Source organism: Anabrus simplex, chromosome 1 (genome assembly GCF_040414725.1).
Source record: "Anabrus simplex isolate iqAnaSimp1 chromosome 1, ASM4041472v1, whole genome shotgun sequence".
NCBI classification, from domain to species: Eukaryota; Metazoa; Arthropoda; class Insecta; order Orthoptera; family Tettigoniidae; genus Anabrus; species Anabrus simplex.
Window position 1 is genome coordinate 358,746,268 of NC_090265.1, and position 27,852 is coordinate 358,774,119.

Genomic DNA, 27,852 nt, shown 5'->3' on the forward strand with positions numbered 1-27,852 from the left:
CTGATGATTAATTACAAGTTCATTAATAGAGCCCGGATTTGTATGCATTAATAGGTTAGAATGTAAATTTACTGAAGCGAGTAGCAAGTATAGCCTGCCTTCACAACGATTATGCCATGGGGCTTGCATAGACTAAACATTAGGGGTATGGTCCATCAGAACCCCTATGATTTATGTTACTCTTGCTACATTATCAAAGAGCGGGTGGCCGACACTCACTGCTAACGAAATTAGTTTGCAATCTAACCTGTCACTGCATATAAATCCGGGCTCTGTTCATTAAACATGAAATCACGTTTTATACAAGTTTTATTCATTTTTTGTCAGTGTAACATTCTTTTTACACATCCACCGTCGGGAATTTACATACAGATAACAAAAGGATGATAACTTACCAGTATTGTAATTTAATTTTTTTCACTTATTTACCAATAATATCAAAAGGTGGCGAATTTTAGTCTAAAATATAACATTGCTGGAAATAGGTACTTTTATAAAACATGAAACCATTCCGCATTTTCTCGAGCTTGGTCAACATAAGTACCAAGTTCAGGTGACTGACTTAGCACACTCTTCCTTAATAAAGTGTTCAGTTTATAAAATCACAGTGCATTCAACAGTTAAAATGTGCAAATCATTTTAAAATTAATGTTGCTTTTATAAAAAGAAGACATTTATACATCAGACTCTGACACTGAAAGTTTTATGTACTTATTTATGTACAAATAAAATGTGGTTTGGTTCTTTTTAACATCACGTCATATTACAGCAGTCTTAATGTACGTTTGATACATGTCTTTTCTTAGTGGAGGATACTAGGGCACCTGCCTCTATAAGATTTAAGTTATCGCACTCATTGGAAGGAACAGACATATATTTTAGTGTCAAATACAACCTGAATACGTTTCTTTTTCGCTGAAAAGTATAAATGTTATGCTTTTCATTGCTTCTTAAATAGCTATTATGATGTATCTCCAATGAATGAAGATCTTTTCATGATTAATTCTCATTGAAAGGGCAACCATTAAAGAGCGAAGTTCTCCGAAAACGAAATATAGATTATATTTTACACGAACAATATTTTATGGAGACATTGCTATAAAATTCTGACGTAATTCTTTATTCAACTTCGAAAATATTTTTGTGACTTGTTTCTGGGGATTTAAGAAAGAGAGACGAGGACGAATGTCATGAAGAATCTTGCTTGTAAACTGGAATACCATTACACTATTACTGAAGATGTATGGAGTGCTGTCGCTCTACGCAGGCGCCGTCTTCGTGCATGAGGTGAAGAAGTTAAGCCTTCTTCTCAGCTGGAGGGGCGACGGTGGGGATCTCGGGGTATTCGAGGGTAGCACCATCCTCGCACTCGAACTCAGGGCAACAGTCGGGGAAGGGGGCGGTCTTGTTGGTCTTCTCGGACAGCTTGCACTTGGGGTTGGGTTTGGGCAGAGGGCCGCAGTCCTCCACCAGCTCCATGAGGTGACCGCTCTTGTCAGCCACGCAGGTTGAGCGACCACAGAAAGGAGAAAGGTCCCAGGTCTTGCTGGGCTCAATGGTGGCGCAACGAGTGGATGCGAAGCACATACCGGGGAAATCTGCAACAAGAAAACAACAATGTTTCTAACTAAATTCTTCCTTCTTTATGACAACTTTCATAGAAAGTGCTCTCATTCTTTCTCTCTGAGTATCATTGTCCATAAATCTCACCAGGGCAGCCACGGTTCGAATCCTAACGGATATTTGGACACTTCTCCCTCAAAAAATTGTTTCCAGCTTTGTGCAATTAATCTGTTGATAATAAATCTCAGTACTTCCAATTTTATCGGAGTACGGACCACATTCACATAAAGCACAGAGATTATTGCCTACAAATCTTTAGCTTGGAAGAGAATCCGTATTTTCGACAAAGTTACACTCCTGGCGTTAAAGCACTGTTGTGTGAGTTTAATGTGTAAAATAAATTATGACTTATAATTTTTTAAATGCTTTTTTAATTAATTTAAGACAAGAATATCTCTGTACTTTTGTGTCTGTTTTACAAGTTATGGTTGTTTATTCTTCGCCCCTTTAACATTTGTTATTTTAAATATTTTAGTCTAGGATTAGGGTAGGAACTTAAAATTAAGTATCACATCAGAAATTAGAATTAGTGTCAAAAAAATTCGGAGAAAACACGTTTAGGATTGTCCTGGCAGTCGTCATAACTCGGGTCAAGCTAATGCCCTTTAAATGTGTGGAATTATTTTGTGGTAGAGCGTCCATATGACTTAAATGGCCGTGCATTTTGCTGTGTGTTATTTCCTGGCACACGTGTTCCAGTGCAGATACGGGGAGTTGGACGTCCATTCAGGCCCCGATTTACAAATGGGCGGACTGGGCATTTGCCCAGGGCGCCAGTTTTGAGGGGCGGCGGCCGGCGGATCGAGTAATTATGGCCTGCGTAATTACGTCTTAAATTCATTACACTCAAATTAATTTTACATTCCACAAATTATTCCAATTATTTTATTTGCCTATATAAAACAATTTAAACTATTCTAACTTTAAAACCTGAATTTAATCTACATATTTAAATTTTATGAAGAAAATGTGTCTTATTTCTAAAATTATTTACTTACATACAAACTATCAAACTGAACCAATGGCTTTTTAAATAAAAATAAAAACAGCCCGATTCTTATTTGGCTGTTACCTTTATTTGGCTTGATAAGTTTAATTATGAGAATTAACTGTATTTGCATAATGTGCTTTTTTAACTCATAATCTTTAAAATTGTAATATTTAATTTGGAAACAGTTAATTTTTAGAGGAACAGGAAAATGAGCAGAGAGGACATGGTGCGGGGGGGGGGGGGAGTGCTGATAAATATTGTTTGCCCAGGGCGCTAACTACTTGAAATCGGGGCCTGCGTCCATTGAAGGAAGTTCGAAGACAAATTAAGAATAATCTATTGAAAGTAATTTCTTTAATAATGTTATTGTCTTTGCGTCCCACTAATTATTGTTTCGGTTTTCGGAGACGCCTACGTGCCGGAATTTTGTCCCGCAGGTGGTCTTTTACGTGCCAGTAAATCTACTGACACGAGGCCGACGTATTTGAACACCTTCAAATACCACCGGACTGAGCCAGGATCGTACCCGTCAAGTTGGGGTCGGAAGGCCAGCGTCTCAACCGTCTGAGTTTAGTAAATTTATTACCGAGCTGGATAGCTGCAGTCGCTGAAGTGCGGCCAGTATCCAGTATTCGGGAGATAGTGGGTTCGAACCCCACTGTCGGCAGCCCTGAAGATGGTTTTCCGTAGTTTCCCATTTTTACACCAGGAAAATGCTGGGGCTATACCTTAATTAAAACCACGGCCGGTTCCTTCCCAATCCTATTCCTTTCCCGCCATTGCATCGCCGAAAATCTTTGATGTGTTAGTGAAGCGTTAAAACACTAGGAAGAAAACACGTTCGCAAGTCATTTCCAGAGATCACAGGCTGTCTCGATATAACAGAGTCCGTTATGACTGTCATGGTAGTGCAGTGTTGTAGGTCATTTGTGAAATAAGAATAGTAAAGTGAAAATCTAATGGAGCTCAATACGTTTCCCGTCTGTTTTTATAGCTGAGCAGTTTAACGCGCTTCCTCTGTGAATGCTAGAAAATCATTTTGGAACTGAATTCCTTGCCGCAGAAATGTCTGGTCGCTACCCTGAGAGTGACTTGCTTCGATTTCGTCACAGTCATCCAGGAAAATACTGGGATAGAGCCTGATGTAAAGTTTCTAAGGACTTAATTTTAACTGCGGTGAACCACACTCATAAAATGTAAGTAATATTATTTACGTGTCAATAATATGTTGTCTAACAGGCAGGTGGGGATGGTACAACACATCCACATATCCTCTATCCTGTGCTCCCCAGAGAATCTTGGAAGCGCGGGGTGATGACCACGGGGCCCCAATTTGATTCTGCTATTACTTCTACTTACTTGTGCCAGGCTACTCCTATCCGATCTCCCTTGGCCAACTGTTGTTCTCTTTCTTTTCCGACGGTAGTAAGTTTTCCAGTCCTTTGGTTTGCCGGTACCGTCATCTTCGAAGTGTCGAACCTCTTCCATTTTCCCCTCTGATTATTAAGAAAGGATGATGCCCAGCTATACCTCCTATTAAAACAATAATCACCACCACCACCAAAGTCAGTACATTGGATTGGTGACTAAAATAACTTGGTTCTTCTATGCCTAACGCCTGACGTCGTATACTGTAGTATTTCCTATCATTTGGCATAGCGCACTGAAGACCTAGCTGCTCTGAAATGAAGCCATTAACCTTGAACTTCATCGGGCTCCGATTTTCAGCGGCACTTTCTCTTAGCATTACTTTACTGGTCTCCGTGAAGGTCGTCACTTTCGGGTAGGCACCTAGCGGTCACTTTCTCTTCGGTGCTTGTACTCTGCGGTGCAACAGGCTTTTCTCCGCTCCTAGCGTTCCCGCTGGCTTTGAATAGTACTCCAGGAAGTCTATTCACGTTTCCTGTCGTGGCGTAACAGTCACTTATGTAACTTAATACCCCAAGGGCTGCTTAAGAGTTTCGTGTTAATTGTCTTGTTCTTATTTCTTAATGTTTCAGGAAGTATCAGTATCCCCTCCATCGAGCTACCTTCTCTAACAGTCTTAGTAGCCGCAGCTGTGAGCTTGCATCCGAAAGATAGTGGGTTCGAACCCCACTGTCGGCAGTCCTAAAGATGGTTTTCCGTGGTTTCCCATTTTCACACCAGGCATAAGGCCTATCTGTATCAGTGCGATGAAAAGCAAATTGTAAAAGTCTTAGTAGCTCCAAAATGCTATCCATGTCTTCTGTTATTTAAACGAATTCGATGCAGGAAAGAAAACTTAAGAGTAATATAACATCTCTCTTCTGATAACTTAAGTTTTGCTAAATACTCTTAAGATGTAACATATTTTTCACAAGGAGTCTGGTATAATTTTTTGAAATGTGTTCCTCTGCGGGTAAGTCTACAAGTTAAAAATTGTGGCATTCAAACTGTTGTAAGAACTGTCAGAATAAGACTTTTAATATGAAAATATTAGTACAAAGTAAGCACTCTGACCTTGCGTAGTTTGGTTGGGACTGAATAAGTGGTTAGAATACAATAGCAGATCATACACAGTCATAAGACAGCAATTGTCTCATGTTTTAGTTTAGGAAAATGGGTTAATAGCAGGACACTGCTTATTAAAATCCTGTAATCATGGTGACCGGAAACAGGTGGATATGGCCTCTTCTATTCATATATGGGCAAAAACTCGTCTGTATTCTTTGCTGCTGACGTCAACTAGTCCTTTGACGTCATTAGATTGTAGGGAATAGGCCTAGCATCCACTGTTCATGGAATATGAGAGGCTGAAGCGTGCTTGGGTTGTCAGTGTACTAGCCTTCGGTTCAGACATCAGAGGGTCCCAGGTTCGATTCCCGGCCTGGATTTTAACCACGTATGGTTTATTCTTGTGTCTCGGAGACTGAGATTTTGCGTTCGTTTTAATACACTTGTCTTCATCTAGAAACATCACAAAATACCAGACTACTACCCAACAATTACCGGGCGAGTTGGCTGTGTGGTTAGGGGCTCTCAGCTGTGAGCTTGTATCTGGGAGATAGTGGGTTCGAAGCCCACTGTTGGCAGCCCTGAACATGGTTTTCCGTGGTTTCCTATTTTCACACCATGGCTAAATGGTTAGCGTGCTGCCCTTTGGTCCAGAGGATCCCGGGTTCGATTCCCGGCCGGGTCGGAGATTTTAACCTTAAATAGTTAATTCCCTTGCCTCGGAAACTGGGTGTTTGTGCTGTCCCCAACATCCCTGCAACTCACACACCCCACATAACACTATCCTCCACCACAATAACACGCAGTTACCTACACATAGTCCGCCTGTTGCCATTTCATAAAGGATGCAGTACTTTTGTATCCGTCTCTTGGCACAGGAGAGAGCAAAGTGTAGCTTTCACTGAAGTCCCAGTCTAAATGAATGAATGAATCATCAATGGCTGTGACAGTGTGGAAGCTGCTGGGGTATGGGTGGTGCTGAGTAATGACATTCGGAGCACAAATAGTGTCTGAGTGTTATGTAAGGTGTTGCTCATAGTGTCAGTCGTGCTGCACATTCTGGCCCAGTGAGGAAAGCAATGGCAAACTACCTCACTCCTCATCTTGCCTACTACGCCTAATTTGGGCTCTGCCATTGGTTTTTGCGGTTTTCTACATATCCTTTGGCGGTGCTATTTGAGGATCCAACCAGCCTCTGGGCTGATGACCTAACAGACAGACCTACACATGGCAGATGCCGCCCACCCTCATCGGAGAGTCTTCCTTACAAGGGCTGCATCCGGATAGAAATAGCCACACAAAAGTATTACTACCAGGCACTCCTAGGCCTTTCCTGTCCCATCGTCGCCATAAGACTATCTGTGTCAGTGCGACGTAAAGCACGTTGTACAAAACTAACCAACAATATTGTTAATTTATCTCTCCACATACGATTAACGTCAGGAAGGGCACCCGGCCACAAAACGTGGCCAAACCCACCACAAATGCCGACCTCAATAAATTGGGAAGAGGGCCATGGGGAAGAAGAGCCACTCAACGTCTCTATGCTAAAATAAAAGCACACAATATGAAGAAATATATTTTTGTTTGCAAACTTGGGTATCAGTTATTTCCTCCAAATTGGCGTTACGTGAAATAAATGTAATTTTACTGTTTACTTGTTGAAAAAGTAATTTGCAATTGTAATCGGTTAAAATATTTATCAGGTAACTATAATTCAACCTAATTACTGTTTTCTTGCACTTTTTCCATCACCGGCAAAAGAAATAAATTAAAGCACTGTTTTAAACTGCACTTCCATGCCCGATTCCGATTACTTGTTGGTAGTGATGTAGTTTTTCAAAGAATCAGCAGTACTAAAGAAAAAATAATTGACATAAGAGTATTACGCGACGACTTACATTTGTTTCAATAGCACACCGCTTTGAGTTCTTGTTTCAATAATAAAATAATAATAATAATAATAATAATAATAGTAATACGAATAATAATCATGCTTGAATTAAATGCGTGTTTATGTATTCGGATTTTACATACCTAGTCTGGAACATTCTAGATCCTAACTTAGCACTGAAAATATAGCTCTGAACATTTCAAATCCAAAAAATAGGAAATTTATAAAAAATGGCAGATGTAGAATATTGTTTGGTTACTTGACTGAATGGTAAGCGAAGTGGCCTTTGATTCAAAGAGCCACGTGTTCGATTCCCGATTGGGTCAGAGATTGTAACTGCCCATGATTGATTCCCCTAACTCGGGAACTGGGTGCTTGTGATTGTCTTAATGGCCCACCACACCGCCAACCACCACAGAAACACGCAAATCTCTCCAGATAGCGCTAGCGTCAGGAACGGCAATCCCGACCGTAAAATTTGGTACAATCCACGCGAAGTGCCGAACCCGAGAAACTGAGACAGATGTTAAGAAGAGGAAGAAGATTGAATAAAGGTCGTCATATAAACATGCAGACAGTACTTTTCAGACTTGTCGGTGTTTCACTTTGTTGGAGGATGTTTTGGTACAAGAAACTTCCAGAGATTCCAAAGTATGTCTGAGTAATCACTGATCAGTCAACACGAGTCTCATCCCCATAGGGTTTTTACTTTATAGTGATGGAGCAATAAAGTAGAATAACATGTTGTTGTGGTTCGTTTCGGTTTGCTGTGTTCGAGTGTTTTTCCTTCACTCCTTAAGCTATAAGCTGTTATTGAACACGTATGGAATATTTCCCATTGGATTGACTACAGAGAACTGAACGGGTAGCACAGTGTTTAGTGGCCAGTATACCAAGGATTAGAAAGAAGCAGTTTAGTAAACAGTAATCGATTATAAAATAAAATTCCCGTTTCGTAATCTCCGACACGCAGTCTATGTAAATTGGAGTCATACCCCCACCGTCGGCCAGTCATCCAATGTAGAACGGCAGTAGAGTGGAAGGTCAGTCGGTATTAAAGCAGGTCACCACAAGCAATTCAAGTTCACTTGGTCTCAAATAAGTGATAAATGTGATATTATCTGAGCTCCAGCACCAATACGCCATGTGAAGATATGGTGCTCTAATGATCGGAATTTCTTTTACTACAACTACACATTATCTTAGATGAGGCTTAATATAGGCCTAGTATAAAGATTGAACGTATGAGCTCGAGGAGAAATTCGAACTCGAAGCCCACAATGACTGCAGAGTAACGGTGAACCTGCCGCGCTCTCTCCAGTTCCAGTCCGAACATATTTGTGTCGTAGCAAAGTAGATCGAACCACTTGAAAAACTGAGAGTGAATTTGTTTGTCTCCTTCAACCAACATCGTGACAGCTCACAAATACAGAAATGCGTACATGATACCACGTTTATTTTCAGTCTGGGCACTCTTCGTCTCTAGTGATAGAATGTGAAATGTAACAGTCATCCCTTGGAAGTGTAAGTGTCTGCATATTACTGTTTCACCACTAGAAGTAGAAATCACTGAAAACATGGAATGGTTTTTACAAGTTAGAATATATACACGCTCAGATTCACTTGACCAAATTTCAGAATACACGTTTATGGAAAACGAAGGATAAGCACATCGTGTTAACGCGTTGCCCAGTGTGATAAAAATGAATGGATTCAGCAGAGGCTCGCAAGCAAGCTTGTACTTTTATACAACTGTTGACATCATTATCATAGCCAAGATATTTCAGGATTTTACGTGGAATTTAAACCACAGGGATGTAAAATGTTAATTTCAAAACCCCCACTTGTACTGATGGAGGTTCGAACTGCGGCCGGCAGTATTTACTAAGTTATTTGTCGACGCTTATAACATTGATTAGCTCAGTGGCTTACCTATTGGCTTTCCAGTGAGATGGGTGAGATTATATTCTCGGCGGACCTTGAACAAGAATTTTCATTTGAAAATCTGTTTTATGGCAGAAAGAGCCTCAAAGGCAGGGTAGCTCGAGTGACTACAGAGAGAACTGGGGAGAGCTGAGGAAGGAAGGAAGGCTGCCTAAGCGAGTTGGTAGAGGTGTGCTTTACTCTCCGGAACGACATAGGTTTGGTTCCCCGTCAGGAAATGAAACGAATTTTTTACTTCTGGAGAGTTATTTGACCCCAAGGTGCACTCAGCCAACACCAAAGAAGAAGTAGATTAATTCCTGGCGACATATGTGGCTGGGCACAGAGCTTACCACTCCATCCCACTTGGTGGCGGAGGTACAGATAGCAGTAAGTTAGCCTTTACCTTCCACTCCTCCAAGGGACCTCATGACCTGTACGGATATGCCTTAAAATTAAATAAAATTCAGCAATCATCACTCCAACATTAGCATACTTCGTTCTTTTCACGTCATAATTGGTGCTATGGAGAGTCTTTCGCGGAGATGTTGACAAGTGCCTGATTATCCTTGAAACATAATCCATGCCACCTTTCATGTGGAAAATATTAAGGCTTTACCTCTGTGAGGGCCACGCCCTGCGCAGCAGACAACTGGCATCTGCTTAACTTTGTCTCGGAAACCGTTCTAGTGCTTTCGTCTCGACCGGTTTGTGGCATAGAACAGATAAAAGCTCCAGTGACCTTATAAAAACATTAAAACGAGCTACTGTTACTGTTACCTAGACAGCCTTGACTTGGATAGCAACTGAATAACGCTAGGCCACCATTGTTGGATACTGCGGCAATGTGGTTCCTTGTTTTCAAAAGAGAACGCTACGTAATTACATACCCATAATTACATTAAAGTCATTTTCAGTTGCTTGAAAGAAGTTCATACCCTGAATATGTTTCTTACGTCCCTTTAGCTGTAACTGACCTTAAAATTATATTATAAAGCTGGAATTAAATACAGAATAGGGGCTCTTAAACGCATCACTATATCTACTGACACGAGTCTCTTGCACTTGACGTGAATGTCAACCGACTTTGTCGGGGTTCGATCTCACAAACTTCAATCTTGAAGAGGAGCTACTAACCACCTGAGCCAAACATTCGATTGCATTAATATGCACCAATCAGTAACTTTTTTTGCACACAGCTAATTTTTGAAAGATTCTAACCACTAACTGTAGTGCAATCGGTCTTCTTCCACATGCTGGTGTGGGTGTAAGTACATGTATTGCAAGCTGTGCTTGTAACATAATGTAAACTTCTTCGAATTCTGTTCCTTGCTCGTCTCATAGAAATCTGTTTTCTTAGTCGGTCTGCGGTAATCTCCTGTACCATAATTCCGATTCCTTGGTGACTGAACTCTCTATGGTCCTCTTCCAAACACCCCTCCCACATCACACACCGACCACTCACTTAGGCACCATGAGATAATATGTCACACGCTCTGTATATTATTAAAATTCAACCTCAATTTGTATATTTTAATTTTATTTATTAAAAGGTCTTGGTCTCGTAACCTTTTACGACAATATCCTACTCCAATTGTCTTCAACAGTCTGACTAAATATCGTTCCAGACCCTCAAATAAATATTCAATGTGTGACAGAGCCGGAGATTGAATCACAGCCACATTTTCAATTAGGAATAGAAAATTATGCTACAGAAAGGAAAGTTAATTTTTATGTCACCGAGCTCGATAGCTGCAGTCGCTTAAGTTCGGCCCGTGTCCAGTATTCTGGAGATAGTGGGTTCGAACCCCACTGTTGGCAGTCCTGAAGATGATTTTCCGTGGTTTCCCATTTTCATACCAGGCAAATGCTGGGGCTGTACCTCAATTAAGGCTACGGCCACTTCCTTTCCACTCCTAGACCTGTTCTGTCCCATCGTCGCCGTAAGACCTATCTATGTCGGTGCGACATAAAGCAACTTGTAAAAAAATGCATTAAAATAAATACATAAATAAATATGCCAACATTTAGGTTTTGACAAACATGAACCTTTGTAAATTCTTTTGTTCAGAACCGAATCAGTTGGTAATCGTAGCCAGATTCCTGTTGAAAGATGCTCAGTATTATACCTAAAAAACAGGAAACTACATATCTAATTCTGTAGGCAGAGAAGAAAAACTGTCGTCGAATTCACCTCTGCCGGGAGCGGCTTTCTTCAGCCATGAGTCACTCTCCTCGAGGACAATAACCGGAAGTTCTTTGATCCTTCATGCTCTTCTTGCCTTGTTTAAGAAGACCTTGATTCTGTAATTGCACAAGAAACTGTGTTGGCGGTCTCTACTCCCGGGGCAGCCCCTTCACCGTGACCAACACTCGTTACCGAACATGCACAAGTTGGTGGTGGTGGTGGTGGTGGTGATTATTGTTTTAAGGGGAAGTATAACTAGGAAGGAATCCGACACTTCGAAAAGTGAAGGTATTGGCCAAAGAAGGGCCACGAAGTGCGTGAAAATGAAACTCTCAAGGCCTCGATACCTAATACCGTCGGGGTCGGCAAAGAGTAAAAATTGACCAAGGGAAGTCGGATAGGATAGACGAAAGTGAGGAGCCTGGTGCAAGTAAGTGGAAGCAAAGCTAGGACTGACTCCCCGCGGTCGCTAACCAACGCTCCCAAGTTACGAGCCCCTGGAGCCCATTTTAGTCGCCTCTTACAACAGAGACTTCTTCGAAAACCATGAAACATGCAGTTAGTGGGATGTAAAACAAATAACATTATTATTATTAGCGTGGGTGTTATTCTACCGCCACTACCCACAAGGGGACATGCACACGGGAAAAAGACAAGATGATCTCACAATTTGTGGAATGTTGATGTTTAATGTGACCAGACACACGCCTTTTACGGATATTATACTCTTTTATGGTAAAAGTAGGCCTACTCTTGTGTTATAATTTCGTGCATATCTTGCCGCCCAAAAAACATAGAACGTAAGGGACTTCTCAGTGATAAGATATTACTCGAGAAATTAGCAATAAATATTAGTTTTAACATTCGAACAAGTAATGAAAGTGAAATTCAATGTAATCTTCGAGTTGATCAGACTAACCATAAATGTTCTGATGACCGAGCTCGATAGCTGCAGTCACTTAAGTGCGGCCAGTATCCAGTATTCGGGAGATAGTAGGTTCGAACCCCACTATCGGCAGCCCTGAAAATGGTTTTCCGTGGTTTCCCATTTTCACACCAGGCAAATGCCGGGGCTGTACCTTAATTAAGGCCACGGTCGCTTCCTTCCCACTCCTAGCCCTTTCCTGTCCCATCGTCGCCGTAAGACCTATCTGTGTCGGTGCGACGTAAAACAACTAGCAAGAAGAAATGTTCTGATGAATAAAACAAAATAAAATACATCGCACAAAATATGAATAATGGTGAAATCATTTTAGATATTCGCTTCATATATACTACTTACTGTATTGTATTGTTTTAGCCTAAACTATTCTGTTTACTGTAAAAGAAACCACGTCACACCTTTTCTTCTATTCTGGTGTCAAAGGACAAAAGATATTCATGTTCACTTTGTAGACTACAATTCTAGAATGTGAGATAATAATAATAATAATAATAATAATAATAATAATAATAATAATAATAATAATAATAATAATAATAATGGCCTCAGCTACCGTGTGCAGACATTTCAATTTAATGCCCTCTGGCTGTCTGCTCGTCAATTTCGACGTTCCGTTTTACTCTAGGCCTACTAGATGGCAGACCGAGTAAACCAAAACTCTCTTGGGCGTTTATGGCTGAGATTTAATGAATTTTGTCGGGTAAATGCCAAATGTGTCACCAGAGATCTTTTACATGCCGAATGGACTTTTTCCACCCTTCAAAAATCCGACTGCCCTGCCGGGTTTGGGATTTGGAAGCCGAAACTCTACCACTGATCCACAGAGGCAGCTAGTATGTGAGATTATTTTCATTGATATCACTGACTGAAAGCGAGGCATCAAATGTTAGTGTTACCACTTGAACCAGTAACGAAAGTGAAATTCAATGTAAAGAAAACCTGAGAATTGTTCCGATAAGTCACTTCATGTATGTAAGTCATTATTCATATCAGTGACGAGAAGATTCTAAATTAATTCTTAATATGAGATCATTTTCATCGTCATCTTCTGTGAAGTCTAATTGTTTATACCAGGCGTTGCCCAATCGTTTCCGCCTCTGTGGGGTAGTGGTTAGTGTGATTAGCTGCCACCCCCGAAGTCCAGGTAAGATTCCCGGCTCTGCCACGAAATTTGAAAACGGCTGGAACGGGGTTCACTCAGCCTCGGGAGGCCAACTGAGTAGAGGCGGGTTCGATTCCCACCTCAGCCATCCTGGAAGTGGTTTTCCGTGGTTTCCCACTTCTCCTCCAGACAAATGCCGGGATGGTACTTAACTTAAGGCCACAGCCGCTTCCTTCCCTCTTTATTGTCTATCCCTTCCAATCTTCCCTCCCCCACCAAGGCCCCTGTTCAGCATAGCAGGTGGGGCCGCCTGGGCGAGGTACTGATCATCCTCCTCAGTTGTATCCCCGACCCAATGTCTCACGCTCCAGGACACTACCCTTGAGGCGGTAGAGGTGGGATCCCTCGGTGAGTCCGAGGGAAAAACGAACCCTGGAGGGAAAACAGATTAAGAAAGAAAGAAAGAAAAAGTTGTCCAATCGTGAAAAATAAAATAAGAACGTCTGGAAGCTTGAAACTAGCTGATAAACATATTATAATAGGCCACAACAGCGTCAGCCTTGTTATAATTACTTGCTCCTGGTCTTCATTTAAAAAGCTCACATTTAAGCAGATACAGAAGCGCTTCATAGCAGAGAACAGGATGTTGCTATAATTTATTTTTACATATACGATATTATTGGAAAACCTCTTCTCAGTTTAAATGTTCAGAAATGAGTTTAATGATAATTTAACTGTGTGTTGGTGTAATGTGTAATGATCCACAGAAATGTCGGCTCCTGGCGGTGAACTGTTCTTACTTCTAATCGTGAAGGTGTGGTATATTTGCAGGAATATTACCATTCTAACGGGTTCCTAATAAGTGAAGTCTGTTAAATTTTTTAAAAAAATGTTAAATTTAAAAAAAATGATGATCACGATGATGCTTGTTGTTTAAAGGGGCTTAACATGTAGGTAAATGTCTAAATATGGATAGGGATGTACTTAATGAATTACTAAAGAAGCTATCTTTGCAGTTAGTCAATTTTTCTCGAGCTTTAGTGTTGTGGATAAACCTGATAATTGGTTAACAAACTCATTTGTTCGATTTGTTAACTTTTGTATGTAACACGTTTCTCTAGCTGGGATGTTGTGTGACTAGTTCATGAATGTTTCTGCTCCACTCAAAAGAGGAACGAGCAACTTTCTTACAGAATGAAAGGAGTTTGATCACAAGCAACTATTCCTCACGTTAACAGTCTAATAACTTTTTCAATGAATTCCTTTCTATTGCCGATACATTCACTTCCGCTTCTTCTTGTATCAGTTTACTTAACATTGCCCTGACAACGATGAACAAGACATTTCTTATTCTGCCACAACTACTACGTTTATTTAAGTAATTGTGAATGTTTAAATAGTGGCTATATATATTGATCAAACATAACTTCAACATTTCCAACTTCCTATGCGGCCCATCAGACTACACAACATTATCTCTCTGTCTTCTGTCACCTCTCTTTTATATTGCATTTTCTATCGTTTGCGTTCTTAATTCAAATAACCAAGGAATGAGTTAAGCTGGACCTTTATATAAACGCTGCAAGGTCTCTATCAAGAATTAAAAGCAGAGAGAGCCAGTTTACAAGAATTCGCCCAGTCAATGCCACGGTTACACGTTGAATAAATGAAGGTTTCCGCTTGAAAGCTTTCTCAGTAGTGTTTGAATCGATTGTATATGGTTTGATGTGCCTCTTAGTAAAGGTCTAATTACAGCGTGCTCTGAATCAATGGCTACGTACCTCTCAACACATCGGCAGGGATCAGCCTCTGGAAGGTCTTGGGTCTCTCGCTTTCCTTCTTCTCGTCCGCAGCCAGAGTCAGTGTAACGGCCAAGACAGCCACAGACAAACACAGGAAGAACTTCATGATCTGAAACAAAGGAACAACACGGTTATAGTTTGTTACAGGAGAACAAGTCTAAAATTTCCTTGTGCATGTGGCGTACATCTAATGGATGATAGTAATGAGCAGTAATAATGTACACGACCAAAGTAAATATCTATTAAGAAAGAAAGGAAGAAAGAAAGAAAGAAAGAAAGAAAGAAAGAAAGAAAGAGGAATTGCAATATATATTTCCGACTTGCTAAATTTCATCTGCGGATTAAATTCAAATAAAAGAGGAAGACACAGCTTCTCTTCGTAGGATCAAGGATCGACCACTTCCTTACTTAAGGCAGTGCTAAGTGCACTTTGTCAATATAGTGAATCCTACTAGTGTTAATGTTGGTTTCCATTAAGTAATGATGATAATAATAATATTGGATGTACGTCCAACTAACTTCTTTTACGGTTTTCGGAGACGGCGAGGTGCCGGAATTTAGTCCCGCAGGAGTTATTTTACTTGCCAGTAAGTCTACCGTCACGAGGCTGACGTATTTGTGCACTTCAAGTATCACCGGACTGAGCCAGGGTCGAACTTGCCAAGTTGGGGGTCAGAAGGCCAGCGCCTCAACCGTGTAAGCCACTCAGCCCGGTGTTTACTTAAAGAAGATAGCTACTTTTCGTATTAGATAGCTCCTTACTTGATATCGCGAAACACAGCCAACCCTTTCTAAGCAGAATCAAAGATCGAACAAGTATCCAGTATTCGGGAGATAGTGGGTTCGAACCCCACTGTCGGCAACCCTGAAGATGGTTTTCCGTGGTTTCCCATTTTCACATCAGGCAAATTCTGGGGCTGTACCTTAATTAAGGCCACGGCCGCTTCCTTCCCATTCCTAGGCCTTTCCTGTCCCATCGTCGCCATAAGACCTATCTGTGTCGGTGCGACGTAAAGCAAATAGCAAAAAAAAAAAAAAAAAAAAAAAAAAAGATCGAACACACGACTACCTTCACAGATTTCACATACACTACCCACCAGCGGGACAAATTGGGGCAAATATTCGTTTGATAAATTTCCAACTTCTTTGAAATCATTTAAGAACAGACCTGTTAGGGAATCTGCCACTTGCCCTGATTATTCCATGTCCTAGTGTAGTGTACTCTCCGAGACGTAAACGAATTACATGTGCTTTATCCGTGATCAACTCTTCATAGTTGCTCAACGTGTTAAGTCACATTAAAAATACAGCAATTCGTTGTTGCAGCAGCTTAGTATCTTTTAAGTTATAGTAGGAATTTATAACTTGTAACAGGACTCAATGTTACCTAACTATTCGGTGCCCATCCTTCATGGCTCCACTTCAAGTTAATATCTTTATTACTGTTTTGTACGTTATTTGGACTGCACGGTAGGTATTTTCGTTATTGTTCATGGGCTTCAATACATAGATTCTGTCCACTTGGTAAGAAATCCTTTGGAATGAAGGACAACGTTGTTTTTTTAAAAAAAGATGAATTTAATGTGCAGTAGTGTGCCAAATTATGAGTTGTTATGCTGTATGTAAATTCACACTAAGATAAAATTTCAAATAATGGGAGATGTTAGTAAGAATAGTCGGCTACGCAGGTTTAGTATGTAGTATTTAAGAACAGACCTCTTAGGGAATCTGCCATCTGCCCTAAAGGCAGATCAGTGGTGATTGATGAGAGCCATCAAACCTCTAAGCAGTCTATGGCTTATTTTCGGCAGTGAGCTTTTTTTTCTTGCTAGTTGCTTTACGTCGCACCGACACAGATAGGTCTTGTGGCGACGATGGGACAGGGAAGGGCTAGGAGTGGAAGGAAGCGACCGTGGTCTTAATTAAGGTACAGCCCCAGCATTTGCCTGGTGTGAAAATGGGAAACCACGGAAAACCATTTTCAGGGCTGCCGACAGTGGGGTTCGAACCTACTATCTCCCGAATACTGGATACTGGCCGCACTTAAGCGACTGCAGCTATCGAGCTCGGTCGGCAGTGAGAAGATGTATAAATCTATTTATATACACTGTAGAGGTTAACCCAAAATTATCTTCTCTATTTCAAAACTAAATCTGAAATTCTTAAGAACTTCCCAATTCCTAGAGCAATGAGGCCATTCTTCCATACGTTGATATCTTCAGTACGACAAAAGCTACATTTATTTCTTCGTGTAATTTCGTACTTCCCAAATTCAACTTTAACTTCCTTAGACTCTTAAGATTGCGGAATATGTCAAAGAAGTTCTCTGTGAAAATGCTCCGAAAATTAAAGGAAAAGAGAAATGAAAATAATACGCAATAGAATTGATTTTGTTATAGGAATACAGTAATGCTTTTTGAATTCTATATGAACAACTCAGAAATGAAATCTCATTCCGCGCGAGTGGCACTTGTTGTGAACGCAGTAATTAAGATATTACGACTGTCAATCAATCAATCAATCAATCAATCAATCAATCAATCAATCAATCAATCAATCAATCAATCAATCAATCAATCAATCAATCAATCAATCATAACTGATCTACGTTTGGGACTGTCGACCAAGTGACAGATTCCCTATCAGTTGTCACCTAGTCTTTTCTAAAATGTTTTCAAAGAACTTAAGAATGTTACATCTCTGACTAATTATTTTCCATCCTCTATTATATTGAGATCATGCTCCGGTTGATAAATAATGCTTGAGAAAATATTGCGATGATATGTGTGCTAGTCTCTCCTCGACTCCACCATAACCTTCCTTCTTGAGTTAAATTAAGTCGTACAATCACTATTTCGCCACGTCTCAATGGAATTTTCAGTACACTAACTTGAATTCAGGATTCCTTACTTTAGAAAGTCAGTAGTCACCAGTTTGCGGAATTTGTAATTGTGATGTCGTGAATGGAAAAAGTTTGTGGCGGCACAGAAAATGCAGGTTACTGCAAGTGAGCCACCCGCAGCAGCTGGTTATGGAAAGTGGACGTCCTTCCCTGTCCTTTCACCTGTAACGAACACTTTCGTCTCGGAATAGTTGGCCTAGTATGAGAAAATGGCTGATTGGAATATCGTGATATGAATGCCTAGTTATTGTGACGTCAGCGGTAGAGGGCATGGTGTTGTATTGTACACCACACCCATCGCCCTTCGAGTTCCAGACGCCTACCTTTCTTTAGACACCATAAATGTGCAGAACCTTCTTTTGTAACTATTATTACCTTCTGTTACGATTTACGATTATCGATGCGTAGTGTGCTGTCGGACTCTTTGATTGAGGCCTTCGGTTCAGAGGGCCCCGGGTTCGATTCCTAGCCGAGTCGGGAATTTTAATCGCATATGATTAATTTTTTGCCTCGGGGACTGGTGTTTGTGTTTGCTCATATTCAGACAACACACCACACTACCAACCACCAAACACGCAATAGTGATTACATCCCTTCGGATAGAATGGCGTCAGGAAGGGCATCCGGATGTAAAACAGGGCAAAATTCACATGTGCGACGCAGTTCATACCCACGATCCCAAAAGGTGTGGGAAAAGCGGTAGTAGAAGAAGAAGAAGAAGAAGAATACGTAGTATGTTAATTTATCAATTAAACTTACGGCTTTCACTTAAAGACTAAAAAGCAACTGATAAAGGAAGCTGAAATGATATTCTTGAGGAGTATGGTACAGAAGGCAAGGAGGAAGAGTGAGAAAACAACTAGAAGTGCGAGAGCTTAATGAAAAACTGGAACAAAACAGACGTTTTAAGTATGTCTAGTCGAGTCCAACCCTTGTAAGGCAGACCCTCCGACGAGGGTAACTGCGTGTTATTGTGGTGGCGGATAGTGTTATGTGTGGTGTGTGAGTTGCAGGGATGTTGCGGACAGCACAAACACCCAGCCCCCGGACCACTGGAATTAACCAATGAAGTTTAAAATCCCCGACCCGGCCGGGAATCGAACCCGGGACTCTCTGAACCGAAGGCCAGTAGCTGACCATTCATCCAACGAGTCGGACATGAGGAATGGTGGAGAAACAGAACGAAGTGGAGAGGAAACATATTTGCCCCCACCAGGTGTCAGCCGGCAAAAGGGAGACGATAAATAATAATAATAATAATAATAATAATAATAATAATAATAATAATAATAATAATAATAATAATAATAATACAACCCTGGCAGGGCGGAGTATACTTGCAGAAGGGTGGACAGTTCCTTTCCGCTCCTCCTCTAGTCAACAGCACGTGGGTTAACCATCCAAGTGGTGACTACGCACAATGCTGCTTAACCGCGAAGATCTCACGGGTGTTTCAAGACGACTGCAATGCTGGCGACTCGTTTATAGCTGACAGATAATATGTTACACGAACAGATTCCATCACAGAGGACATTTTTAATGGAAATCACTTTCAATAAGTTATTAAATGTTCTTCGTTCGTTTCAGCGTTCTTGATAAATGTCCCTAAGGGAGGGGGGCGTTGAATTCGTCTACTACATCACCTGTCTGTTGTACGAGGTGACTAAAAGGGAAAACTACCAGCGGTTCTCAATTTGGGAACGTGAGGTGGTGACCACGGAGTGTCCCCACTACTTCCAGGTTCGTCACTCTCATCTGTAGGCCTACTGAACAAGCTATCGGCTTGTATTCGGGAGATAGTAGCGCTGTCAACAGCCCTGAAGATGGTTTTCGGTGGTTCACCATTTTTACACCAGGCGAATGCTGGAGCTGTACCTTAATTAAGGCCACGGTCGCTTCCTTCCCACTTTTAGCCCTTTTCTATCCCACCGTCGGTGCGACGTAAAGCAACTTGTTAAAAAAATCTCATCTTTCCCATCAGACATCCCTTGGTTAACTGTTGCTCTCTTCCAACCCCGACGGTATTAGATTTATGATGTCTAGGGAATCTTTTAACTTCGCACTCTTGTTGACTTTCCCTTTCTCTTACCGATATCTTCATTCTTCGACGTATTAGACTTCTTCTTTTCGGATTAGACTTAAGAGGATATGTTTTCCTAGTTGTACTTAACCCTAAATAATAATCATCACCGCCATGTATGATAAGTGAATTCTTCCTTTACTTAGTAGGTCAGTTGTGTGTTGACGATCAGTAGCGGTCGGCCCAAATGTGGTAGGACCGAGCTCGATAGCTGCAGTCGCTTAAGTGCGGCCAGTATCCAGTAATCGGGAGATAGTGGGTTCGAGCCCCACTGTCGGCAGCCCTGAAGATGGTTTTCCGTGGTTTCCCATTTTCACACCAGGCAAATGCTGGGGCTGTACCTTAATTAAGGCCACGGCCGCTTCCTTCCAATTCCTAGGCCTCTCCTACCCATCGTCGCCATAAGACGTATCTGTGTCGGTGCGACGTAAAGCAAAATACGAAAAAAAAAAAAGAAAAAAAAATGTGGTAGGGAGTGCTCATGGTAGGTGTTTACAATTCTACAGCACCACAGACACGCATATTGGCTTTTTCTTTGAGGAAACATCAGTCGATGTATAATAGTTTCAACACTTTTCACTGTTATCAAGTCTGATGGCGAGCAGCCGCCACTGTAAATGATCCTTATTGTTTAATTATCCTAGAAAACTATAAAACCAAACCAAACCAAACCAAACCCCATGGCACTACAGCCCTTGAAGGGCCTTGGCCTACCAAGCGACCGCTGCTCATCCCGAAGGCCTGCAGATTACGAGGCGCCGTGTGGTCAGTACGACGATTCCTCTCGGTTTTCTAGGCCGGGGCCGCCATCTCACCGTCAGATAGCTCCTCAATTCTAATCACGTAGGCTGAGTGGACCTCGAACCAGCCCTCAGGTACAGGTAAAAATCCCTGACCTGGCCGGGAATCGAACCCGGGGCCTCCGGGTAAGAGACAGGCATGCTACCCCTACACCACGGGGCCGGCTAGAAAACTATAAGAGTTAAATAAAATGAAATGGCGTATGGCTTTTAGTGCCGGGAATGTCCGAGGACAAGTTCGGCTTGCCAGATGCAGGTCTTTTGATTTGCCACCCGTAGGCGACCTGCGCGTCGTGATGAGGATGAAATGATGATTAAGATGACATGTACACCCAGCCCCCGTGCCAGCGAAATTAACCAATTAAGGTTAAAATTCCCGACCCTGCCGGGAATCGAAGCCGGGACCCCTCTGACCAAAGGCCAGCACGCTAACCATTTAGCCACGGAGTCGGACACTATAAGAGTTGTACTCGTAACACGGCACAGTGCCTGGACTTTTCCACTTTGGCGTTGTGTTCGCCGTTGACCTTCGATGTTCAGTATCAGGGCATTACCTAAACAAGCAAATTATTGTAGTATACACCGACTTCCGGCAAATTTACGAACAGATTTACTAAGAGAATGATAACCATGAACCTCAAAGCTTGCAGCAGTTTATCCTAGGAAGGTCAGCGAGACAATTTAGACATCTGACTTTGTTCATGACAATGAACAAGTACTCAAAGACGAGACCTAATTGACTAACTGGGAACCGAGCTCGATAGCTGCAGTCACTTAAGTGCGGCCAGTATCCAGTAATCGGGAGATCGTGGGTTCGAGCCCCACTGTCGGCAGCCCTGAAGATGGTTTTCCGTGGTTTCCCATTTTCACACCAGGCAAATGCCGGGGCTGTACCTTAATTAAGACCACGGCCGCTTCCTTCCACTTCCTAGGCCTTTCCCATCCCATCGTCGCCATAAGACATATCTGTGTCAGTGTGTCGTAAAGCAAACAAAAAAAAAAAAAGACTAACTGGGATGGCATGTCTGGTGCTGGGATAGGCAATTTAGTGTTTACTGAACATTAAATTGGTGAATGGAAGTATTTGGATATATTAAAGGCAAATCTGAAGCAGTCTGTTGAAAAATGGGACTGTATAATGACTGGGACTTTCAACAATACAACGACCCTCAAACCTCATTTGAGAAGAAATACATAGGAAGATTAGGACATATTCCATCAAGAGAAGATACGACTTTCCATAAGAACAGTATGGAATAAAATTTCACCAGGAGCCACCGGAAACCTAGTGGAATTGATATCCCGGCTTTTGGAAGCTGTTATATCTCCAGAAGGCGGAAACACGAAGTATTAAACCTTATATGAGAGGGAAAAATTGTGAATGCATGCTCACTTTGGTTCCTGAACATTTGTTTCGATTCAGAAGTGAACGATATATTGCCTTTAATTACACACTTAGTTAATAATGCCATTATGTCTATCATTCTATTTTATAAATGCATAAAAGTTAAATAGGTGCTGCCTGGCCGAGGCGGTAAAGGTGTGCTCGGTTCGCCGGGAAGGACGTGGGTTCGAATCCCCGTCAGGAAGTCGTAAACTTTAAGAAACGAGATTTCCACTTCCGGAGGTGCATATGGTCCTGAGGTTCACTCAGCCTACAACAAGAATGAGTACCAGGTTAATTCCTGGGGGTAAACCACTCTACCCCATCAAGTGCCGAGGTTACTGACAGTGGACGCCTTTACCTTCCCACCCCTCCAAGGGCCTTCATGGCCTGTACGGAGATGACTTTGCTTTGCTTTTAGATAAGTTCTGGTTTATGTACATTTACAGGAAATGTTGAGGTGTTTGTTGAGTTTTTGTTTCGGACTGTATTTGCACGTTTGTTTAAGTCCAGTGATGTTCATAGCTGTCTGCTGTCGGTTAAGCGATGCAATAAACCAGTGGCTTACAAAGCGGGATTTCATAGAGTTTTCTAAAGTTCGTGTTTGGTTACTGATGCTATTTCGTGTTTGAGTATTTCACAGAATCACCCGTCGAACTACGGCTAGATATCAGTTTATTAACTGACCTAATCCATGCTACATATATTTGAAGCTTTCAATTTCCTCACATAATTAGCTCCCATAATAAGTGTATGTTATACGTAATTATTATTTACGATGACGTTCGTGTTGATATTAATCTTTAGATGTATGCTGCAAGCATTAGTCATCAGTGTAATTGTTCAACTTTCTCATTGCGACGAGTTTCACTGCTATTCATGTGCCAAAACCCGACAGAGCTGATTGCACTCTATCCAACCGGTTTCTTTGTGTTGACTCCGCTTCACGATTCCATTATTTTTGTTTCAATGCTTTCTATTGTTCATGGACCCCCGTTACGTAACGCGTCACACATTGCCATGATGCCTCACAAGCGACAAGCATGAATAATACATTTACGAAATTTAGCATACTGGTTTGTTAAAATCACTTTCAGTCGCCTTATAATGTCCCTTAATAAGTGAGGAGTTCCGCCTCTGTGGTGTAGTGGTTAGCGTGATTAGCTGCCACCCCCGGAGGTCCGGGTTCGATTACCCGCTCTGCCACGAAATTTGAAAAGTGGTACGAGGGCCTCGGCAGGTCAACTGAGTAGAGGGGGGTTCGATTCCCACCTCAGCCATCCTAGAAGTGGTTTTCCGTGGTTTCCCACTTCTCCGCCAGGAAAATGTCGGGACGGTACCTAACTTAAGGCCACGGCCGCTTCCTTCCCACTTCCTTGCCTTTCTCATCCAATCTCCCCATCCCTCCACAAGGCCCCTGTTCAGCATAGCAGGTGAGGTCGCCTGGGCGAGGTACTGGTCATTCTCCCCACTTGTATACCCCGACCCAAAGTCTCACACTCCAGGACACTGCCCTTGAGGCGGTAGAGGTGGGATCCCTCGCTGAGTCCGAGGGAAAAACCGACCCTGGAGGGTAAACGGATTAAGAAGAAGAAGAAATGAGGAGGAAACCAATTTTATTTCCTCTCAACTAATTTTCATATAAACCAATTAGCCATGAAGTTGAAAATTTTCGTAATCTCGGCACTATTTTTTAAAATTATATTTGTTCGTGGCCTATGAAGATCTTTTGCCGCTACGTTCTCCATATGAGAAGAACCTGCATCTAAGTGGAATTGCGGAATGTTGAGGACGACACAAACACCCAGCCCCAGGCCAGAGATATTAATCATTTACAATTAAAAACCCCTGACGCGGCCGGGAATTATACCCGAGGCCGCCGGGTGACAGGCGGACACGTTGCCCCCTACACTGCGGGGACGGACAACCTCGGCACTAAGTGGCATAGAATAGTTAGCTCTCTGTCCGGTCACCTTTGTGATCAGAAATTAACTTCGTAGAGACTGGTGTAGGCTGAGGAAACTTCAGAGTCTTGTGGCTCCCAAGAAATGGAAATTTCCTTTCTAAACTTTTAGACTTCCTGACAGGGAACGGAACCGAAGTCCTTGTGGGTGAACCGAACCTGCCTTTACCACCTCGGATTTTAATACATAGAAGGTCCTTGTATTTAAGTGCCCCGAACATAATGTACAAATGGTGACAATGGCAGAGATATATTGGGAAAACACTGTACTCCTGCAAATTGAATTTCAAAATGGCAACAACTGGATTTGATGATAATGTATTGTTGGAGTAAAAAGTGATAGAATGGTTAAACAAGTCCGCCTCTGTGGTGTAGTGGTTAGTGTGATTAGCTGCCACCCCCGGAAGCCCGGGTTCGATTCCCGGCTCTGCCACGACGTTTGAAAAGTGGTACGAGTGCTGAAACGGGGTCCGCTCAGCCTCGGGAGGTCAACTGAGTAGAGGTGGGTTCGATTCCCACCTCAGCCATCCTGGAAGTGATTTTCCGTGGTTTCTCACTTCTCCACTTCTCCTCTCTGATTTTGGCACCTAACTTAAGGCCACGGCCGCTTCCTTCCCTCTTCCTTGTCCATCCCTTCCAATCTTCCCATCCCCTGACAAGGCCCCTGCTCAGCATAGCAGATGCGGCCGCCTGGGCGAGGTACTGGTCTTTCTCCCCAGTTGTATCCCCCGACCGAAAGTCTCACGCTCCAGGACACTGCCCTTCAGGCGGTAGAGGTGGGATCCCTCACTGAGTCCGAGGGAAAAACCGACCCTGGAGGGTAAACAGATTACGAAGAAGAAGAGGAGGAAGAAGAAGAAGTAAATGCTAATGAATTAATTATAAACAAAAGTACACAAGTGGACGTTCAAATAATAATTCCAGAAATGTAAGTATTGCCATGTAGCAATTCAAATCTAGAATAATTTCAAAGAACATAATTTTATAAATTATTGCACTTGTTATGCTACAGAATTAGTAAACGTCCTGTGTCAGAAGTTGAATAAAACCTGATCGTAATTGGTCATTTTGAAACGAGTAATGAAACCATCCAACCAACGAGCGTCATTAAAATCCCCATTTTCTATAAAAATAATTTTTAATTTTACATGGACTATCTAAAGAAAAACTATTAATAATTTTATAACTCTATATTTGTTTTTTTTAAAAAGAAACAATGATACACTACAGTTATGATTATATTACAAATTAACAGAGACTTTAATAATATTGGGATATTTTAACAGATGGTTGTAGCGAAAGTTTCAAGGAAAAGCTCTTTGATTTTGGTAGTTAATGTTCACTTTGATTTCAAAGAAAATAAACCGTTAGTATGTTATATAAAGGATAGTAACTGGTTTCCTTACACTCTTTTAAAATGACTACTTTATTAACGACCAGATTTTATTCGACTTTGATACGACGATGTATGACTCTCAGTAGTTCGAACTCCCAATTTACACTCATAACCGTATATGGTAAGAGATTATCGTCGAAGGACCAAATAGTCCACCTCGAATGGTTCGAACTCGGACCTCAGTAATTTTAGGCGCTTTACCATACCTAATCTATTCAAACCGTGGTCTAGTAACTTACTCCAAGTCGCTGTACATCTTTCCTAATCCTAGTGCAAAATAGATACAGGATTCACGTCACACAACCAAGTTTCCTCCACATTAGTAGACTGAACTGTGATCAAGATGTCACCAGCCCCAAATGAAAAAAATGCCAAGGTAAATTTATTTTATGTACCGTTCAAAATGTTGGAACAGGAACCAAGCAGATTATAACTATTTAAGAAATGGAAATAGGAGATTTCAATGCTTGGAAAACAGGAATCTTTTATTACATGTTTAGATATAATCTTCAAGTTTTTTGGAATATAGAAGTTCTCTTTTTTTTGTAGATTTTTGTAGCGAAAGTTTCAAGAAAAAACTCTTTGCTTTTTGTAGTTCATGTTAACTTTCATTCCAAAGAAAATGAAACGTTAGTATGTTATATAAAAAATGTTAACTGGTTTTCTTACCGTCTTTTAAAAAAGAAATCCTTTAATAACGACCAGATTCATTCGACCTGTGACACAGTGACGATGTATGATTCTGAGTAATTCGAACTCCCAATCTACACTAATAACCGTATATGGTAAAACGTTATCGTTGAAGGAACAAATAGTGCAGCTCGAGTGGTTCGAACTGGGACCTAGGTGATTTTAGGCACTTTACCATACCTAATCTATGCAAATGGTAGTCTGGTAACATATTCGAAGTCCCTGTACAACTTTTTTTAAATCCTAGAGCAAACTACAGTAGATATAGGATTAAATTAACACAGTCAAGTTTCCCCTATATTAATAGACTGAACTTTGACCAAGGTTTTCCTAGCTACAAATGGAGAAATGCCAAGGTAATTTATTTTATGAACTGTTGGTACATAAACCACGCAGAAGATAACTCTTTATGAAATGAAAACAGGAGATTTCAATGCTTGGAAAGCCGGTACCTTTCATAACTTTAGAAAATATGTAAAACAAAAATGTACATATTTGAAAACAATTCTGCGTTTTTGTATACTAACGATAATTACTTCATATTCCTGTCATGTTCATGAAGTAAAATGTTTAAGTTTAGACAGAATCTTCAAATTTTCTAGAAAATAAAAGTTCTATTTGGGATATTTTAATAGATTGTTGTAGCGAAAGTTTGAAGAAAAAGCTCTTTGCTTTTGGTAGTTCATGATCACTTTCATTCCAAAGAAAATTAAACGTTAGTATGTTATATAAAGAATGTTAACTGGTTTTCTTACCCTCTTTTTAAAAATTAATCCTTTTATAACGACCAGATTTCATTCGACCTGTGACACAACGACGATGTATGACTGAGGAATTCGAACTTTCAATCCACCTTTAGATAGGGGAAGACATTATCGTTGAAGGACCAAATAGTCCAGCTCGAGTAGTTTGAACTCGGACCTCGGTGATTTTAGGCACTTTACCATACCTAATCTATGCAAATGGTAGTCTAGTAACATATCCCAAGTCGCTGTACACGTTTTTTAATCCAAGAGAAAAATTGATATAGGATTAAATTAACACAACCAAATTAGACTGAATTGTGGCCAAGGTGTTCCTAGCTACAAATGGAGAAATGCCGAAGTAATTTATTTTATTCACTGTTAAAAATGTTGGTACATAAGCCAAGTAGAAGATAGCTATTTAAGAAATGGAAATAGGAAATTCCAGTGCTTGGAAAGCCGGAATATTTCATAACTTTAGAAAATAGAGCGACTGTTTCGAATGACATTTCTGGAGGCAGAAAGTAACTGTAAAACCAAATTACACATATTTGACAACAATTATACTTTTTATACGGTGCTAACGAAGATACGAATTTTTAAGATACGTGACTTCATATTCCTGTAATGTTTATGAAGTAGAATGTTCAAGTTTAGACAGAATCTTCAAATTTTTTTTAAGAAAAGGGGAGGACAAAGCCCTATTTAGAATTACATTTGTGGAGACAGAAAGTACTGAACACCAAAATGAACAATTCTATGTTTGGATACTAACGAAGGTATGAATTGTTAAAACTTATTTGTGACTAAATGTTCTATGAACTGAGTGAGCTGTTCAAGTTTTGAGCACAAAATATATTCTACTCACCGTTGTGTGTGGATAAGCTGTCGCAGGGAGCCAAGGAGACGAGAGAGCCTTCAGTAGTCGGAGAGAGAGTGAAGCTTGGTGCAGA

At 41.1% G+C, this 27,852-nt stretch overlaps 1 protein-coding gene across 1 annotated transcript; it reads right to left on the reverse strand.

Moving 5' to 3' along the window:
- Positions 1-291: 291 nt before the first annotated feature.
- On the reverse strand, positions 292-27,852 carry LOC136866133 (uncharacterized). The gene is made up of 3 exons (XM_067142829.1): positions 27,768-27,852; positions 14,921-15,050; positions 292-1,598 (listed from the first exon to the last, which is right to left on the reverse strand). The coding sequence occupies exons 2-3, from the start codon at positions 15,045-15,047 to the stop codon at positions 1,297-1,299; spliced, it is 429 nt and encodes a 142-aa protein (XP_066998930.1). The 5' UTR covers positions 15,048-15,050; positions 27,768-27,852; the 3' UTR covers positions 292-1,296.

Excerpts from the sequence above, each read along its gene's own strand:
- LOC136866133 (XM_067142829.1), bottom strand. The coding sequence starts at position 15,047 with ATGAAGTTCTTCCTGTGTTTGTCTGTGGCTGTCTTGGCCGTTACACTG. Across the intron at positions 1,599-14,920 it reads CCCTGCCGATGTGTTGAGAG|ATTTCCCCGGTATGTGCTTC; the intron begins GTACGTAGCCAT and ends TTCTTGTTGCAG.